Raw genomic sequence first — 19,189 nt, 5'->3', positions numbered from 1 at the left:
ACTTCAAAGGTATGGAAGCAGCGCTCTGTAACTGAAATCTTGGACAGAGATTAACTGCTGTCATTCCGAGATATAGCGGGCTTTTTCGCATGAGCAATTGGGTGGAAAGGTAACCACATTCACACAGTACTAATGTTTAGAGTTGGGAGTGTTAAAAGAACAAGTCTCAGAATTCCATTTCTATTTGTCATAGATTAAGCAGTTTAACGATTGGCATTTTTTTAAAGGCAAAACAAAATATCACAGCTATTTCTACAATACAAGGGGTAATTGGATGCTGCTCATTTTTGAGACTCCAAAGCCAATCACTTTATTTTAATTAAAACTTAATTAAAACAGTTGCCCTTCTGGATTTGAACATTCTTAAATCTGAAAAATTCATCATAATAAAATGATGCCAAAAAGCTCAGTGCCACAAAAATAAGTTTTTATGTGTAAATAGTTTCCCTTAATTATACAAACTGTATATTTTATGATCATAACACTGAAGAAAGGACTTACCAGATTTAAAAATGTCCATATTATATACTTATATCTAAATATATATTTATACATATTTTATATAAATATATAACGTATTTAAAAATGTATATATTATATAGTAGGGTTGCATATTACTAGACACAATGCATCAGATGTAAATAAAATTGTTTTTGTCTGGTGTAAAACCCTTTTCTTTAAGGCACTTAATATTTTGCAGAAGAAAACAGGTATTTTTATTTTCTTGTGAACTTGTCTGGATGACGGAGAGCAAATGTTCAATTCTTTGGTTTACAGTTTTGTATGCTGCTCAAGAATTCCAGAAGGATATATAGAGAGAGATAAAATAGTTGCAAATAATGCAATTATCCAGTTTTATTTAGAAAGCTAACCTGAATGAACCTTTCTCTAGCTCTTCTGTGATTAATGTCAGGTGAATTAACTGTGGTCAGGACCTGGTCAGGTTAAGCACTGGTCACTGGCTTTTGAGAGCTTTGTCCAGTTCCTATTAGAAAGGGCTGTAGAAACTTGATACCGTGATTGAGCCAACACAGCTGCTGGAGCTAACAGTTCACTTTAAGTGTTCTTTAATTCAAAGCCTGGTGAAAAAATAACAAACGCAAGATACATTTTTAGTGTTACCAATACATTTAGGTAGGGAACGACTCAAACTGTGATACATCTACTTATCATACAGTCTTTAGTTAATAAACATCTTTTTATGAGAGCAATATGTTAATATCAGATATATACACAATAATTCCAAACAAAAGATGTAAATACATAATAAAAAACAGAAAAGAAAACAAAATATCATTCCTGAAGCTATCAAAGGTTTTTTACAGTTCTTTTTGAAACTTGAAAGATTTAAGTTACACTTATTCCATTGAAAGTTTGTTAAATGGAAACTGTGGACCAGCACTTCTGTCTTTTTACAACATCACAGCTAATTAGCCACATAGCCAGTGTGACCATTTTTATATATTTTACAAATTCCAAATGCTACAGATTAACTTCATCAAAATCTCATATAATACAACCTTTGTAATCTCAACTACATCAATAATATGTGCTGCAAAAAAAGTTTTTTATGAATTGAGTCATCCATCGTGACCACTGGAGAAGTCACACTCGTGAACAGTTCTGCATAATAAACAGAATTTCCAGAAAGGTGTCCCTTAATTAGTTTCATGGGTTTCAAATTCACATACTTCCCCTTAATGTAATAATTAAGCCAAAAGCAATATTTTATTTGAACATTTTCAATAACTTAGTTTTAGCTCGATTACAATAGATAAAGATCAGATATACTGGATCACATTTCAACAACTACAACAACAGAATATTCCCTTTTGTGTTTCTGACAATGCTCGTACAAGAACGGAATGCATTTCCATTGGTTGATCAGGAAGTAGTGTAGAATCTAATTAAATGTCTGTGTACATGAAGCCCAGGCCTTCCTGTACGTGGAAGGAATATCTGCCGAGCTACTCTGCCTTAAAATCCTTCACAGGGTCTGACAATGTAGCGCTGTTTGAAAGCCATGTTTCCATTTTCATCCCAGCTGTCCTGTGCAGTTCTCCGGCCTGTCGCGATCTTCAGAGCGCCAGCTGAAGTTTGGTCAAGTTCCGCTGGTGCATGTTGTGATGCCGGACCAACTCGTCGGACCTGGCAAATTTTTTCTGACAGTTCGGCCATCGACAGTTGAAGGGCTTCTCACCTGTCGAGACACAAAAACAGGTGTTTAAACGTAGAGCCTGAAGGTGTCACTTTCGGCTGGAGTTTTAAGTGATTTACAGTCTGGACTTGGAATTAAATTATATTACCAGCCATGAAAAGCTGCAGACTTTTATATTATATATAATGCTGTTATTCAATTGGATCACAATTCACGCCTCAATGTAAATGCTAAAATGCAGCTTGGTTCACACCGCAGAATATGGTGCTGCTTATCAGTTTAGATTCATTAAGGGCCCTGATTTGCACATGATGAAGACTTTCTTTGACATAAATTCTAGTTGTACTACATACACTGATATTAGCAATGTGAATTATTACACATTCATGTGTATAATTCATATAGCATCTGCCCTCAAACCAGCGTACATAAATGTATATTATTAGAATTCATACTATTCTTATTTTTTTCTATTATTTATAGAATAAAATAAGAATACTAGAATAATAGAATAATTTATTCTATCATTAGAATAAATCTAATAAATGTACTTATTAGAATAAATAAATGTGGAAAAAAAAAGTTTACGCACTTGTTTTACCTGTATGAGTCCTGGTGTGAGTCTTAAGGTGGTCAGACCGTGAAAACTTTCTCTGACAGGTTTCGCACTGGAAAGGTTTTACTCCTATGTGAACAAACAGGGGGGAGTAAAGACAGGAATATATGGTTCGCCAGACAAGCCATTCAGGTTTCCCAGAGGTCTGAAGAATTGCACTTAACCACTTCTTCAACCTTCAGCATGACTGCTGGGTGCCCTGAAGGCCCACAGCATACAATCAGAACCAATAGAAGATTTCACTGCATGCTCAGTCCTTATTTTTGATTGTAAATGTCTTCTGTTTTCAATAATGTTGTTTATTTATGTAACTCAATTTATGTTTCAGTATTTTTTATTAGGGTTAAGTATGGTACAACGATAAGATCTATAGTGAGGACTTTTTAAAGTCTTTGGATCAATCCAGTCCAACATTTGAAACTAAAACTGACTGAAACAAGGACATTCACTAATTTGTAAAGTATCATTAATATTGTTCTTGAATGTTGCTTATTTTTCAATGACATCTCTTATTAGTGTATTGAACACTTTTCCATGCTAGCAGGGGGTAGATAAAGTGCTCCAGTGACCTAATTACGATACTGGGTTATTAGAACAGCTGTACCTCCTACCATATAAATAGCCTAACAATTTTAATTTCTGTAAAAGACATACAATTATTCAGCAATTCTGAGATTAATCAGTTTGTGATTTTAGATCATTTCCAGTTGGAAATGAATCTACTAAAAGCCACAAAAATGTTTGTACCAGGAGCAAATGCTGGCTCTGTGTGTTACATTAATTGGAGATGTAGGCTTGATCTTGCTTCCATACAGCTATGGTCCAGACTGATGTTTTCTCTGAAGATTGCCTAAACGTTAATTGTTTTGGTGTCAAACAGGTTTTTTAGTGCTGAGTATAACCTTCAGTAAAGACCAGAGGTAAGGCCACAGCAAGCTGTAAAGTGATGCTTTTTCCAAAGCTGACGGAGACACTGTGTGATCAAGCATCCTTACCTGTGTGTCGCCTCTGGTGCCTCTTCAACTGGTCGGAGCGAGAGAACCTCCTCCCACAGTCTGTGAAGTCGCACTGGTAGGGCTTTTCGCCTGAAAAGAAACAGCAGTTCAGCTGTTAACTTACAGCAGGGAGACAGAATCCTGCTCAGACACACACTGTTGTCTTTTACTGTATCATTTAAAATACCTCTATGAGTGTTCATCTTGATATTGGAGAATTACCAACTCAGCAGCTCTGTGTTTCTTTAATCACTGTAAACTACGGTATTTGTAGAAATGGTCTAACCAGGGAGTATCAAGTCTCCTTATATTATCAATCTACATGTTTTCACATTAAAATTGTTTTCTTAAGAATCTAAAGAAAACATAGCGAAGTTAATGTGTTAGACACAGCAATTATTTCATCTGTCAATCTGTATTCAGTGATTTCTCAAATGTTTCCTCATGATCTTCCGAGAATGCCACCAGCATACAGTAAATTAGATCATTTTACTTTTTTTTCTCATTTTACTGGTAAAATGAAGATATTCTTCCCAATACTCATACATCTGTTCCATCTGGGACCTTTGAGGGGGTAGTGAAATAGTTTGGAAACCACAACATGGATTGAGATATGTCAGAGGATTCCAATAATGAGCACATGTATCCAAACTACCAATTTCTGTCCCTTCAGAGTTCAAACTATTTGAGTCATACTGTATGTGGCTAAAGGACCATTTCATTCTCTAATATATGATTATAATATCTGTAATATATTATTATTGATTACTTGAATTTTAAGATAGATTTTCTGATAACATGAACACAACATTGTTAAATTAATATTTTCTAATTGAGAAAGCTTGAATTCCTTTTTCAGTCAACTATTCCTAAATGATTTTACTAAATTAAATAAAGGATAGACTTAAAGAGCACAAAGAACAGAAAAAAAAGAAAGAAAGAAAATATCAATCTATAATTGCAGCTGTGCCAGAGAAATAAATGTGCTAACAAAGAATATGAATAAGAATTAAATATCCAAGGACGTTGCCGGTAATCATCATTCAATGGGGAATAATGGAAATGTGAGTCAGAGACATGACACAGCAATACTACGAAATCCATCAGAGGAACATGATCCACTGTCTGACCACTCTTCATGTGCATCATCGTTGATGAGTTTACCAGTGTAAGTAACCACCTTAATTTTTTTATTTATTTATAACCTGGATTCCAGCATACTCTGTGTTCAGTGGGGCTGAGCCAAAGGGAGGGTGTCTGTTCACTGGAGAGGGACACACTCGCTGTCACACGGTTACCTGTGTGCTTCCTGCTGTGCATCTGCAGGTGTGAGAGCTTGAAGTATCTCTTGTTGCAGCCAGGGTACGCACACATGAATGGCCGCTTCTCGTTGGTCTCTGACGATGGCCTCACGATGGCAGGAGTAATACCAGGCACTCTTCTCACATCCTGCAGGAAGATTTGGGATTTGTGACCAGGAAAATAAGTTTTCATTTTTATGTAAACAATATTTAGTCTATCACAATCATACAATTGCTAAAAAGCAGCCATTTAAGATCTGCATTGCTCTAGCTGGTATGTATATATTGTTAATCGAATATATTAAATAATAATATTCTTTTTAACTTTCCAGCATATCCAAAGGTTAAGATGAACTAATCTGAGTACCTCCTGCTCATGTTATTACTTTTCATTGTTTTCTGATCACTTGTTGATAGGACTCTGAGAAATCCATTTATTTTACGGAAGTAGCAATGTAGAATTATCTACTAACTTGAAATGAATGACACCTCACTTAAATTTCTGGATATCAGCGACTTCTCATTTAAATGTTAACAGTTACTCATGCGCGTTAGGCAGACCATATCTCAAAGCCTAATCTTCTCAGGGCTTTTAAAGGCACAGCTCTTTTATTTCAGCCTGTACTGAGCACCATCTGCTTCTAATTAGTACCAGCTTTACATAATGGGTTTTTTATGCTTTAGCAGTGTAATTATTGCTCGTAGAAGTTATTGATAGGTAAATGATAAAAAAGTTTTACGGCTTTCTAGCACAGTCTATCTGGGGATCCCAATGAGAATCTTACCAGCAAAGTAAGGGTAGGTCCCAAAAATTTTTAGATTAAACAAAATCCCTCTACAGACAAATAAATAATACTTTATTCAGTATGCTGTTTATAGGTTTTAAATATTTTAAAATGCACTTTTTTGTTTCTGCCTGGTTCGCTCTTGAACAAAGCACAGAGGAAATCAAAGGCTAAAGTGAATATTTTCACTTAAAATATCTCCAGACACTCTTTCTGGAGAATCTCTGCTTTCAGAATCTTGACGGCATTAATTAAGGCTTATTGATTTATTAATTCTGGCAAGAAAATGGAAACCCTATCTTTATTGCTAATGGATCTCTTGAAAGCAATTCCTCTTTTCTTTTTTCTTACTGAAATACCTTTTAAATGTCTCCACTGTTTTGGCAGTGTTATTTAATGATTCGTATTGCATCACTTTTACTTTGAGTCATATTTCTTCCTTACCCTAAAAAATACTAATAGTATGGGAAACAGGCATTGAATGCTCAAAGCACTGTAATAAATGTATATACTTCCACTGGCACTTGAGTTCTGTGTACTCTTTGTCCTGACCTTGGAACCACAACACAAAACAAACTTCTGGCTGTTTCTTCTTGTATTAACAAAATAGATGGAATTGCCTTTGGAAGCAAGTCTGTAACCTTTACTTGAACTCTTGAACACTTGGCAGCGCTACTAACCTGGATGCCTCTGAATACTCCATGTGTGTGGATTCTGTACTGGGTGCTGCAGCTGTAAACCATGGGTGTGTTATGATCACTTTCATAGCCGGTTGTGTGGCTGGAAAAAAAAAGGTAAAAAATAAGCGACTATTTATTTATTATTTGTGACCAGCTTATTGTTTCAGGCAATCCACTTCCCTCTAGTAGCCCAACAACACACACGCACACAGTTAATTAATATCTGATTGTTCTTCATTTCGTCCTCTGGAAAGAGGCATTTTTTTAGATGCATCATGAATCTTCAACACTAATTAAATATTACCTTTTACAACCCCCTTTTCACCTCCTGTGTTGCTCTTAACGGTTGTAGTCTGTCATATGGCTACAGTGTCCTGACCTCACAAATGCGGTCTTCTGCTCCATTTCAAGTAGATGTGACCTGGGCGGAGAACTACAGGTATCCCTGTATTGTGCTGATCTTGCTCACGTGTTTTTTTTTGTTAGAAGGACCTCATGAACCAACATGTGGAGGGCCTGAAATGTAACGAGGTTATACAACCTGAGGGCACTCTTCCTTGCCAGTCACAGGACAGGGGAAGAACATTTGCTTGTAAAACAGTAGGGGTCAAGCTCCCATGAAATCAAAAAAGAACAGTGGTAAAACGCTGTGTTGAAATACGCATTGGGAAGGAGTAGCACATATCACACAATGTAAATAATAATCTTTCCATTCTTACACTTGACCTCACCATATTGGGCTACACTAGGGAAATGTCACACCCCCTACAACACACACACAGCATCTACTGTACTTAAAATCCGGACACGTTTTGTAGGAACTCTGCCAGAGCTATGAATTGCACTTACAGATGCAGCCCAAGTCATTGACTGCTACAATTCTGCAGATTCTATTCTATAACAGTTCTTCAGCTTTGTGGAAATTGCTCTTTGTTCTCTGCAGCAATAAATTCTCTGTACCAATCAGAGATGGAGCTCCAAAAAAGACAGATGGGAATTTCATATCAAACCAAAATTTATACCCATGACATGACAGAGAGGGCCTCCAATTTGACCTCAGATTGACACAGTTGCTAAGCGTGTTATTTTTCTCTTTCACATACACACGGCAGTAACCATGTTGCTTATAGAGCATCTACTTATCATCAGCGAATGACTCACATGGTGCTAGTTAAGAGAGAGCCAGCAATGGCAAGAGGAATGATTCTAACACATACTTAGTAAAAGAGGGCAAGAATTAGATTACACACTCATCCAATCCACAATTCCTATTTTTCCCCACATCATCCAACTTTTTTCCTAGACTTCTTCTGAGGGCCTCATTAATAACATTATGGTTACAGAAGAAAAGGATTACTGTTGTTATACTGTATATGTACTTATTATAAATCAATATATATTGATATATATATGCACTGGAGCATTCAAAGTTTTTTAAACTGATATTTTTCAAACATTAACCTTCACATACAGCTGCTCTGCGAAACCTCCTTTACAGCAGCAATCAAAATTGAAAAAAAAATGTGCACACAGATCCTTCATTCACTCCTTTCAGAGATAAACACCTCAGGTTCATGTCAAATGCAACTTAAGATATTGGGAACTGCAGCATTTATTATCTGGAGAAGACACATAAATTCTTTGGCTTTCATCCCCAGAGATGAGACCATGTCTAGGACTGATTTTCCACAGAGTTAACAGCTTGGCTAACCCAAAATTTTCTTGATTTAACTACAGATTACTCATTTTGCCATTTCTCTTCTATACTTTTGGGTGTCAGTAGGTCAAATACTTTGCAAACCTAACTGCTGAGAGCCGTTTGGACAGTTTGATAACATGCAAGTCTGTGTAGCGTGTGTTTAGTCATTCCATTGTGTCCTGATCCGTTTGACAATTCCCTGGGGATGACCTCTTCCTTGCTATTATATCTTGGACCACGGTCAAGGCTGATCTGCCGCTCTGCTGCACAGGATATATTCCTCAAGACAGACAAAACAGTGTCTAATTGCACACACTGACTCTTTTAGTGTACAAAGCCTGAAGCCAATTCACAGAGCTGGAGCTGTGCTCTAGGAAAATGTTAATGCAAACAGAGTAGAAATACAAGAGAGGCATTTCAGATGATAACCCTTGAAAAGAATATAGACAACCTATCATGAGATGTCAACAGTTATGTAGTGCAGAATCCCCAAAGAATTACATTCATCAGGTCCGGATAGCCAGACAAGAAATCAAGGTCCACAGTGTCACATATCTTAAAGCTATGGAAAACATTCAAGATTACAGGCACTGATAGCTTTGCCATGCCTGTGGTCAAAGAAACGCGTGATGGATTGGGTAAGATAATGCCAACAGTTTTGTGACACAAGACCGATTAGTAACAAACCACAGAACAACTAGTATTACTAACAGAAGCAACGAACAAAGTTTCTTTTGGAGGGGTCACTGAGTGAAGGATGACTGCACCAAAGGATGTGAATATTTATGGACAGCTCCTCCTTTTTAAGAAAAGCACAACTTCCTGTGGGTCGACTGAATTTCATATGATTTAAGAGAGAAGGTGTAACCTTCAACATGTAACTTTGCAGTTAGAGGGGGTGTTTTTCTGTATTGATTACAAGCAGCCCTACAATGTGGTTGACAATATGGTCTGGGCTGCCTGTTTAAACAGAAGAGTTAATATGTATCCTAATTAAACTGGCAGCCAAGACCATTTTTCCATATATGTATATCCATTGGGATAGAGCTTTAAAATTCTCTATTGCAGTATAAGCAGTTGTAATATGCTGCAATTGCTTCATTCTTCTGGCAACTAGCTGTAATGGTGACAGATACTGTTGTTTTAGTTTGTATTTTCAGAGTCTCGTTCTTTTCAAATTGCCCACATACTCATTTGTCACCTTTTTCTGCCATCCTTAGTTTCCATTTTGCCAAAACATCAAATTTTTCAAAACCTTGATTGATCTCTTTTATATAATAAAATTACAAAGTAAATAAGTTGAAAAAAATGCCTATAGTCATTTAATGCATTCTAAAGCAGACAACTTATGTCATTGGACTGGAATTAGAAGGCTTGGATTTCAACAGTTGAGTAATTTATAATCCTAATTTATGACAATTTTCACATTTTGCTTTTTGCTTACCTCTTAATTGTTGGTGCCAATGTGCTCACAGGGTTCCAAGCCATGCATTCAAGCTGTGAGGTCATTTGGTATAAATTATCACTGCCAGGGGGGGAAAAATAATAAAAACAAACTAAATTTCCTTTGAAGAATTCAAAATAAAGGACAGAGGGGGTTACCAGCAAAAAAAAAAAAGTCAACAAAAATTTGAGCATAAATTGGCACCACAGGAGAATCAGACAAAAGTCATGTTAAGACTGAAAAATAGCTTATGAAAGGGATACATCCTGGGTAACAAGTAATGAATGTGCCAGACAAAGAGAAAAATCTTGCTGGGAAATGATAAATTATTCTAATCCTACCAGTCTTCGAACTGAAATACCTATCTATTATTAAAACTCTAACACCAGGACCATTACTTAACTTGGCATGTGGTGTTTACCCAGCTACAGGACTGTCAGGTAATCTGACAAAAATATTCCCTACAGTGAAGCTATCACAACCTATAAAAATTAACACAGCATAAGAATTGAAATTGTTGGGCTTGGACACAGATACTTCAAGTGTATCGCAAAACACTACAGAAAAAAATAATAATGTTGCCCGTATTTCATTGACAGAAACTTTCAAAGACCAGTTACAAAGTAGAATAGTTTATTCAAATATGATCCTGTGAAGAAACAGAGTTTTAATGTGTTTGTTTTAGGATTAATACCTTCAAATATGCCTCAGATATGCACATACCCATTTGTCAGAAGTAATGGACACTATTATCCATTATATTGTCTCCAGTGCTATTATGTCTCTGCAATATCCAGCATATCTGCTCAGAAACTATTACCCTCTCCTGCCGTTTTCTGCAATAGCTGTTCGTGCTGGTCGGTGCCACTGCGCTGAGCAATTCCACAAATTCTTCCTGTAATGCTGCAGTAATTAATTCCTGCAGTTGCCCGATTTTTATTAGAAGTGCCAGCGTTATACTTTTTATGGCAGGAGATTTTCTCAACTTTCTTCTCGTTTTGACACTTCATTTATAAATGGGGGGCCTCCTCCACGATCTCGGCTGGTTTTTGTTCTCTGTTGCCTTTTCATCAAACAATCCATTTATTCACATTGTTTGTTTGGTTACCTCTCTTCGTCACTTTTACCTGTTCGAATGTAAGGCGAGATCAGAAAAGGAGAGGGGGGTGGGGGGGGGGAGGTCAAACTAAAAACATGACACCCCCCCAAAAAAAACTTCAGGCTTAAAAAAATGAAGCTAGGAGGACCGAGCTGTTGTTTACGAGACGAGAGAAGCAGAACTTGAGGGAAAAAAAAAATGTTTTTTTCTATGGGAGAAGGTGGATGACTCAAGCAGTCTTATCAATAGAATTTTGTTATTTTGGAATCTTTATGTTCTCTTGCTGAAAACAACAAGTTGTTGGCATTCAAAGAATGTGTTCTAAGTACCGAGTTTGGCATCTTTACATATAAATAACAAAGCACTTATTAAAGCACTATATAGAGTAACGACTTTTCCATTTTAAGGACATCTAGACAGTCATCGGGATAAGGAATTCAAAAGGAAATCAGCCGTAGATCATTTGGAGTTTATTTTGGCCTGCTGTGTGCTGCTTACAGCTCTTGACCTTTGAGCAGACATAGCTATATTGTGGAGGATTATTCCTTTTCCTCTTTAAATTTATGCCATTCAAGCTTCAGGTACAGGGTTAACACTTACAGGATATGATACTGTGTAACTAAGAATAGTATTCCTATATAGTTCAATTCCATTACTTTTTTATTCATAGACAATGAAATGGCCATTACTTTCACTGTCATTGTGAAAGTATGTTTATACTTTTATTGACGCTTAAGAAAATACCCAGTACAAATACACATATTTTTATACTTAAACTAAAGATTTCCCTCCAGTTTAAAAAAAAAATCTGTTTTGTTATTTTTGAGGTAATATAAAAGAAACCTTTTTTTTATTTTGGGAAGTGACACAGCCCCAGAACGTGTAGGAGTTAGCAAACGCTTCATCCGTTTTGTTATGTAAAAGTTGATAAATGCTTTTATTTTGCGAGCAGTCTAAAGTGAAGGTCTTACACTTGTAATTCTGCACATAGACTGTCTGAAATAAACCCTCTTCCTTCCTACTTACCTCACTCCCTCTTTCCTCGACGTCACACAGAATTCAATGGCAACAGGGTTGCTGGAAATTCCATCAAAACCTTTAAATTAATTCATGAGCATTGGTGTCATGGTCGTGTAATGAGCTGGTGAGTTCGATTTCACGCAGTTTGTTTTTGTATGTGCGTTTTCAGATCGCCTAGCAGCACAAACTGAGAGATATCAGAAAAACCTCACAGAGAGACATTCTTTCTTTGACAGTTTCCACAATACTGAATGCAAGGTGAAGATAAGACGGGACCTGAAATTAAACTTCACCCTGAATTTACCATAAATTTCCAAAATCTAAGCTGTATACATCCTGAAAGCAAGTACTTTCAGCGGCATGGGTGCATGCCGAAAACAAAAATACAGAACAGTAGTTGAGGAAAGTTCAATCCATCATCCAGAAATTAGTGCTGCTTTTTACCACTGTTGTCACGACTGTGTCACCGTGTGAATCGAGACACAAGCAGAGCAAACCTTATGGAAAAATATTACAAATGCAAAAAAAGTGTTTTCAACTTTGGTTGCTGTGTCTGATTGAGGTTCTGAAATATAGAACCCATCAAACAAACCTGGTTGAACAGACTTGCTGGGCATGTCCGAAGGAAATTTGAAAGGTGTGCCTGTCGGTGCAGCAGCAGTCGGTGGGGTCACTGATAGCTGTAAAAAAGTTACCTGTTGTACGGGTTTCTGAGGAGTAGAGCCTGGCTCCCTGCACAGCTGTCCGTGGGCGTGTGGCAGCTGTACACCGGAGGAGGGACAGGGTATTGCTGCTCTCCTACACAAACAACACCCCAGTTAGCCACCTCACCCCCACAATCTCCTCAGGTACCCCCTTTCTCCAGCTACTATTCGCACTGCTCCCACACCCGGGACCCACCTTCTGGGGGAAGCGGCCGCAGGTTTAATTAATATGAAAGTTTAATCATTCATTTGAAGAGCACCTCCTATAAATGTCATCCTCCTAAGTAACAAATCACAAATTCCTTTCCTATTGCAACAAGAAAATAAGAAGCAATACCTTCAGGAAATAAATAAGTGAGGAATAAGTGGTCAACAGCAAAGCAAAAAACATTCATTATGTTTCTTTTTAGGGTTTAAATGATGACCATATAATGTTTTCATAGTTTCTATCTGAATTTATACATTATATATTACCTGTGATGGTATTTTACATATTTTAATATTCATAAATAGCCTCTGCATAGGTTCTAGAATAGCATATTTGTAAGTACAAAGACAACTGATAACGTATTATATGTACTAACAAAAATGAGGATTACTTTAACATTTACGTACACTGGAGTGTTTTTTTCTGAGCCATTTTAACATAGTCTTTCAAATGCTTTAACTTGCAAAGTTTATGACTTTTACTTTTGACATTTCAGAAAAAAAATGTTTTAAAAACAACAAAAGGAAAAGTAGTTATTAAAAGCAAACAAAATCCCATGTACTATGAAACAACCTATGAAAACAATCGAGCTCTCTTTGAAGTGGTAAAATAATCCATTTGGTTCTCATTCGAAGTGCAAATGAAGGTTCCTTGCTTTTCTTTTCCTGTGAATTGGTCCCTGGGTGATTCTAAACATTCCTAAAACCTAAAGTGAATGGTGGTTTCCCCACACCGATAGATCCAGAAGAAGGAACGCGCTTTATGTTTTTAGAATTTACAGCAAGGCATACTGTGACACTTGAAACACACCCATACTGTAGCTACGCATCTGCATCTATAAAGTCTTATTTATTCCAAGTTAGCCTTAATCTATAACTGACTATGGCTGAGAAACATGAAAAAGTGTGACCACTTTAAGCAAGTCAAACTCAGGTATGCATCTGTTTATGAGATGAAACTATATAAAAAAAATAAAATCTATTTCTGATTGGAATCAATGCACTCATGATTGACAAAAGGATCAGTATGCCATTCTGAAAGAGAAAAACCTCTCTTTACCAGAGAGTCAAGAGTGTAAAATATAATCTATTAATCAGATGCATTGCAGAAACACAGACTGACATGCTGAAACGCAAAGCAATCTATAAACATACCCTGGAATACCTTTAAACTAATCATGCAAATATGATTTTTACTCCATGACTGATGCAAAGAGATAATTGTTATTTTTAAATGTTCTCAGGATAATATAACTAATTGTTCTGAGCTCAGCCTGAGCACTACAAAGCTATCGTAGAGATCGACGGAACATTTTGACTGTTACCTATGTTGGTCTGTTGACTGATGGGGTCTTCGTGCTTAAAAGAGTGGTTGGAGAACTGAGATGTGTGATGAGAAGGAGTGTGACCGTAATTAGTAGCTCCATCAAAAGCCACCGTGCTGTAACCTGTTAAGAGACAGTGGAGTGATTTAAAAAACATCCTTATCGTCAGCCAGTGCAGTTTCAGTGATCAAGTTTGCCGAGAATAGAATTTTTCTGAATTCACATTCTGCACATCAAGACTGAATAAAAGTACATCTTGGGATTGATTTTTTAGGTGTATATTTATCTTGAAATGAATGGTATAAAAATAAACTTCTCAAAAATCTATGTATTGTACAGTACAGTAAATGGAGAGACCAGTAAAAAGCCATTCTTACAAATCTGAGTACATTATAAATTATGAAATGTTTATTCCATAATTATTTTGATCATTGCCTACAGCAAACTAGATCATATCTTTCTAAACTTCTGTTTTCATTGTAAAAATCTCTTTTTCTCACATACAAACACACATAAATATTAAACAATTGTCAATCCTACTATCTGATGAAAGCAGCCTGTATAGACAGTAGAGACACTTGCACTCACATACAAATAGCATTCTAGTTAAACATGGAACTTTTTACTTCTTTTTACTTTTCAGTACATATGGTTATATCAAACAAATGAAAAAGGACCAAAATCGCATTTTAAAAAACATCCCATTTTTTTTTGGCGCTGTAAAAATCTACTTCAATTCTACATTTTTATATTTTCAACGACTTGTTTTTAAAAAAGAGAAGCTATTAGAAAATAAAAAAAAAATGTTGGGCACACCTTTTAAGTCAAGTAGCCTCTAAGAGTTTCACTCTGAAGTAAAACATGCAATTCTGCCGTTTTACAGATTCCATCTGGTCGTCTGATTTTATTAATAACTGAAATGCAAAGAGTCTGCATTGCTGTTCAAGCACAAACATCACCTCCCACTGGAGAGTGAAAATTACTTTGGTGAAAACAAACAAGTTTTGGAAAAGAGGAGAGGTGCCACCGAACTGTAGTGAATCATGTCTTCCCCTGACCCCACACTGACTCTGCATCGTAAATCAGCCATTTCAACACCAGCTTCATTAATTACACCAGACCACTTTCACAACAGCTTAGGCACAAAACTAATTAAAAGGTCATATTTTCTTATATGGGTTCTTGACTCATGAATCCTTGATCTTTATCAATGGAAATGAGCTAATTCAGTAGGTTTCTGTAAAACCAATTATCCGGCCAAAAGTTATTTTGCATTTCTTATTGATCTGTAAATCACATGTATTATATTTCTGAGTTTCTTGATATTACAATTACATGAAAGACCAAATGACTTTTTTTTCTTTTTAAGGGCTCGACTATCCCTCAAATCACAATAATATTCTTAGAATCAATATTTTCATTCCATGAAAAAATCCAGAGATTATTGAATGTTTGCTCTCATATTAATGTCTGTTGGTAATCAAAAGCACTGCAATTACTATACGAATGTAAAAAGAAGTTTTTAAGAATCATAAATTTCCCTAAAACATACTATTCTACTTAGTGTCTTAACAGTTTCCTTAAATTCTCTTAGTTTTCCTTAATTCTTTTAATTCTCTGTTAGCTCTTCAGTGTATCATTAAGTTTCAGGTCCTTTTTTATTTAGTAAACTGGAATTTTATCTTCATTTACTGCAATAAATCTCTAACATCACTCTATCATTGCATTTTAGGGCTTCTCGTTGCATTTTAGGCAACGTCAAGGCAGATCAAATGTCAAGCATTTTAGGACTTGAGGTAACTCTGCCAGATCAATAGAAACATAGGAAGAAATTTTAATGTCTACATGTAAGAAGGGCTTTTAGCAAAAGTGAGCTGATCAAATGCTTTACAAATTTGAATAAGAACACACATTCATATGTGAAATATGTAGATATAAAGGGTACTGTCTGCTTTTGAAAAAATGTAGTATAGCATTACGTACGATTGCTGTATCAAGAAGATATTGTCATATGAACCAATGTGCAATATGTAAGTATGTTTGTAACTTCAGCTGTTTGACAATTAAATACATGTTTACAGTACTGGGAAACCTGGGAAACAAGCTATGAATAGAACTGTAAGGATACAGTAGGCATAGAGACCTCAGTGTTTTTTAAATCCCATCTTCTGGGCTTTGCTTTGCAAAAGTAAACGACCAAGATAGCATCATATATACATACATTCACACTGTGAATTATTTCCATATTCTGATAATTATACTTTTCTGCCAATGCCTACCATAATCTAAATCTTTGGATGTGTCACAATAGGATATATTTTTAATGTGGCTTCCAAATTTGGGAGGAGTAAATTTTTTAAGGACTTTCTGGATCATCTCAACATTTCCCTTGTAATTTTCATAGCCTGACCCGCCTGCTCTTACCAGCTCAGTTACTCAGGAAATAGTAGTTGTCTTTTGATTTTTTTTTTTCATTTGCACAACAGTCTTTTTTGACTGGCTTGGTACAGACTTTTCATGACCTTCAAAACAATGCACCAAGCAGAATGATTTTTGGCCATGTTTTCCGGTGTTTGCCTGGTCCAAACCTAAGGAATGTGATAAGAAGTCTGGAGCACAGAGCAAAGCTTTTGATAGCAAGGTCTCTTTAATTAGGACCTTATCAAAGTTGGGCTTGATTAAAATGTGCTGAAAATAATTGAAATTTGTCCATCTGCTGCACACTGTGATCTTCAGAAAGAATCCAGTTATTGGGAAAACCCAGATGAGTGGGAGATGAAAAAGAAATGGGCAACGTTTGGACAGTTTTATTTTCCAACACTGCCAAAACCAGTCTATAAGCCAAGGTAAAATCGTTCCCACGCTCTGAAAGAGTTTTTAATGCTAAATCCAACCTTGACGGTAGCTGAAAAGAAACATATTTTTTGAGCCTTTCATTATCATTTATGCACAGATGCAGCATTTAAGGATATGCAAAACTGTACAGCTTTGAGAGAAAAAACTTTGACACTTATCACATGTAGAAAATAGTCAAACCAGAGTGCTGTTTTTAAAAATGATAGCTCACACATAATGATAAACGTGTTCAAAATGGGAAAAAAGCTGAAATATGAAAATGTCAGAAAAGTTAAAAATGTTTCTTGTGTTTTCTTACCTTACCACAGTGCTAACACCGCCAATGTAATCTATTAACCAAAACTTTACATTTCAAGTATTTGCTCCAAAAAGGTATTTTTAAATATTGTAATTTTAAGGAAATTTACTTTTGTGTCAAATGTAGTTTTTCAGAATTCTATTTTTAATGAACAGCAACAGACTTATGTTTTAATTATAAAATCTGAGCATAGTTCAGTATAACTTTTTTTGTCATATAGTTGAATGGTTTGAAAATGATGTACTAATATTATAAAGTATCTTACAGTGTATAATATTCCTAAAGTAGTGAAATTAATACTTTTTTGCAGAGTTCACATGGATATAAGGTACTATAAAGACTGCCAGATTAGTCAAGAAATGTTTAATCCTTTATTACATTATCAACAACACCTGTAAAATTCATGTAAAATAAATGATTATGTTTTAGGTCATTTGTATGTTGGAATACCTAGAACTGTATCGTAAGTTACTTTACTGTAACCTTTTATTTCTAAGATTAAACTACAATAGTTCAATAGTACAATAGTTCCTAATACATGAAGTATCATTGTGTTTCATTGTGCTGTGTCACATATTTTCAAGTTATGCAATTCAGATAAATGTTACACACCAGACATTCTGTTTTATAGCATCAGCAAGCAAATATTTAAAAATTCATTCCATTTAAACAAATGCTTTTTATCAGGTTAGAAATCATATTAAACTGTCTTTAGACAGTTCTTTAGAACAGAATTTAGAATTCTTTTTAAAAGATCTATAATTAAAAAATAAGTAATTGTATTATATTCTACATTTGATGTCTCTATGAAGTAATGTTTGAAAGTGCATAACATGTTTCCTTCAGATTATTTTCTGGCTAGAAAAGCACTTCTGGTTCCGGCATACTCCTTTATTATTAGAATTATTACGATTCCTATATAACCTTCAGAACTGAAGCCACCATAGTGCAAACACATATTTATTTATCATTTTTAAAACAGCCAAGTAAATCTGCAAGGTATGTCAATAACATATATATTCTCTTCGTGTCACCAGAAAAAGGAAATGCTACATGTGTAGACGATTTTGATCATGTTTAAACCTCAGATCGGATGCTTGGAATGTTAAATCTGAAGCCCTATTGGTATTAAAACATTTTTGGTTTAATTTAACAATTAAAAAATGCCTTTGATGTTTTTCATCAAAAGCGAGTGCCAGGAAAAAAAAAATTTTTTCTGAATGAAAATGTCAAATAAAGGAAGAAAACAAAACTGTACTCGAAGAACGCGCTCAACTTTTACTTAACTTAAGACAGTGAGTGTTTCCAGACTTCATTCAAAAATTGAATGTCTCATGAAATTAATACATAGTGCTCAATCTTATATCGTAATAGTGTTTTGAGGGAAAACTAATACATAAATTGCATCTGTCAGAATGTCCACTGAGAAGCAGTGACAGGTTCCACAATGCTCAGCAGGACTGACACAAGATGTCTTACCCTGGTTCCTGGCGGCTGGCTGGGTCTCCATACAATTGGGCAGGTAAGGTCCATTTGTGAACATCCGGGCTTGATTGGGAGGAGGCTGGCTGGGTGTTGGGGCTCCAAAAGCCCCGTACCTACAGGCTCCTGTCCCAGTGAACTGACCAGAAAAGTGAACCGTGAAGGCACTGAGGCCACAGTGGTCGTCGTGTGGGTCAGCGGAGTTCCAGTTGGGCTCCTGCTTGATGAAGGAATGAGGGGCGAGGGAGCTGTAGGGCGTCCCAGTATGAAAGTCCAGAACCGGCCCCCACTGAGGAGCACTGCTGACTGGCAAGGCACAGTTCCCATTCCCCGCTGGCAGGGAAGACACCGCCGGGAGCAAAGCATTGAGATCTCGAACGTCTGAACCCATCTGCACCCACCACCTGGGAGCTAATTTCTGCTGCTGCGCACTTGGGTTCACGAAGCGAAGAAAGCAGGGAGGTGAGGGTGCGAAGTCTACAGTATATATTTGTACGTACAAATATATTTACTTCTCGGG

General features: G+C 36.1%; 1 protein-coding gene across 1 annotated transcript; it reads right to left on the bottom strand.

The window, feature by feature from the left end:
- Nucleotides 1–1,055: 1,055 nt before the first annotated feature.
- On the bottom strand, nt 1,056–19,060 carry wt1b (WT1 transcription factor b). The gene is made up of 9 exons (XM_088935236.1): nt 18,667–19,060; nt 14,034–14,156; nt 12,493–12,595; nt 9,679–9,759; nt 6,536–6,635; nt 5,068–5,218; nt 3,770–3,859; nt 2,760–2,843; nt 1,056–2,200 (listed from the first exon to the last, which is right to left on the bottom strand). The coding sequence occupies exons 1-9, from the start codon at nt 19,058–19,060 to the stop codon at nt 2,079–2,081; spliced, it is 1,248 nt and encodes a 415-aa protein (XP_088791362.1). The 3' UTR covers nt 1,056–2,078.
- Nucleotides 19,061–19,189: the final 129 nt, after the last annotated feature.

This window comes from Atractosteus spatula, chromosome 16, assembly GCF_055471065.1.
Source record: "Atractosteus spatula isolate fAtrSpa1 chromosome 16, fAtrSpa1.hap1, whole genome shotgun sequence".
NCBI lineage: Eukaryota > Metazoa > Chordata > Actinopteri > Semionotiformes > Lepisosteidae > Atractosteus > Atractosteus spatula.
Note: the sequence above shows the minus strand (reverse complement) of the source record. Positions and strands in the feature narration are given on the sequence as shown.

Coding starts and splice junctions, on each gene's coding strand:
- wt1b (XM_088935236.1), bottom strand. CDS start 19,060: ATGGGTTCAGACGTTCGAGATCTCAATGCTTTGCTCCCGGCGGTGTCT. Junction 5,219..6,535: donor GAGTATTCAGAGGCATCCAG/GTTAGTAGCGCT, acceptor ATCTTCCTGCAG/GATGTGAGAAGAGTGCCTGG. Junction 2,201..2,759: donor TCACACCAGGACTCATACAG/GTAAAACAAGTG, acceptor GTGTCTCGACAG/GTGAGAAGCCCTTCAACTGT.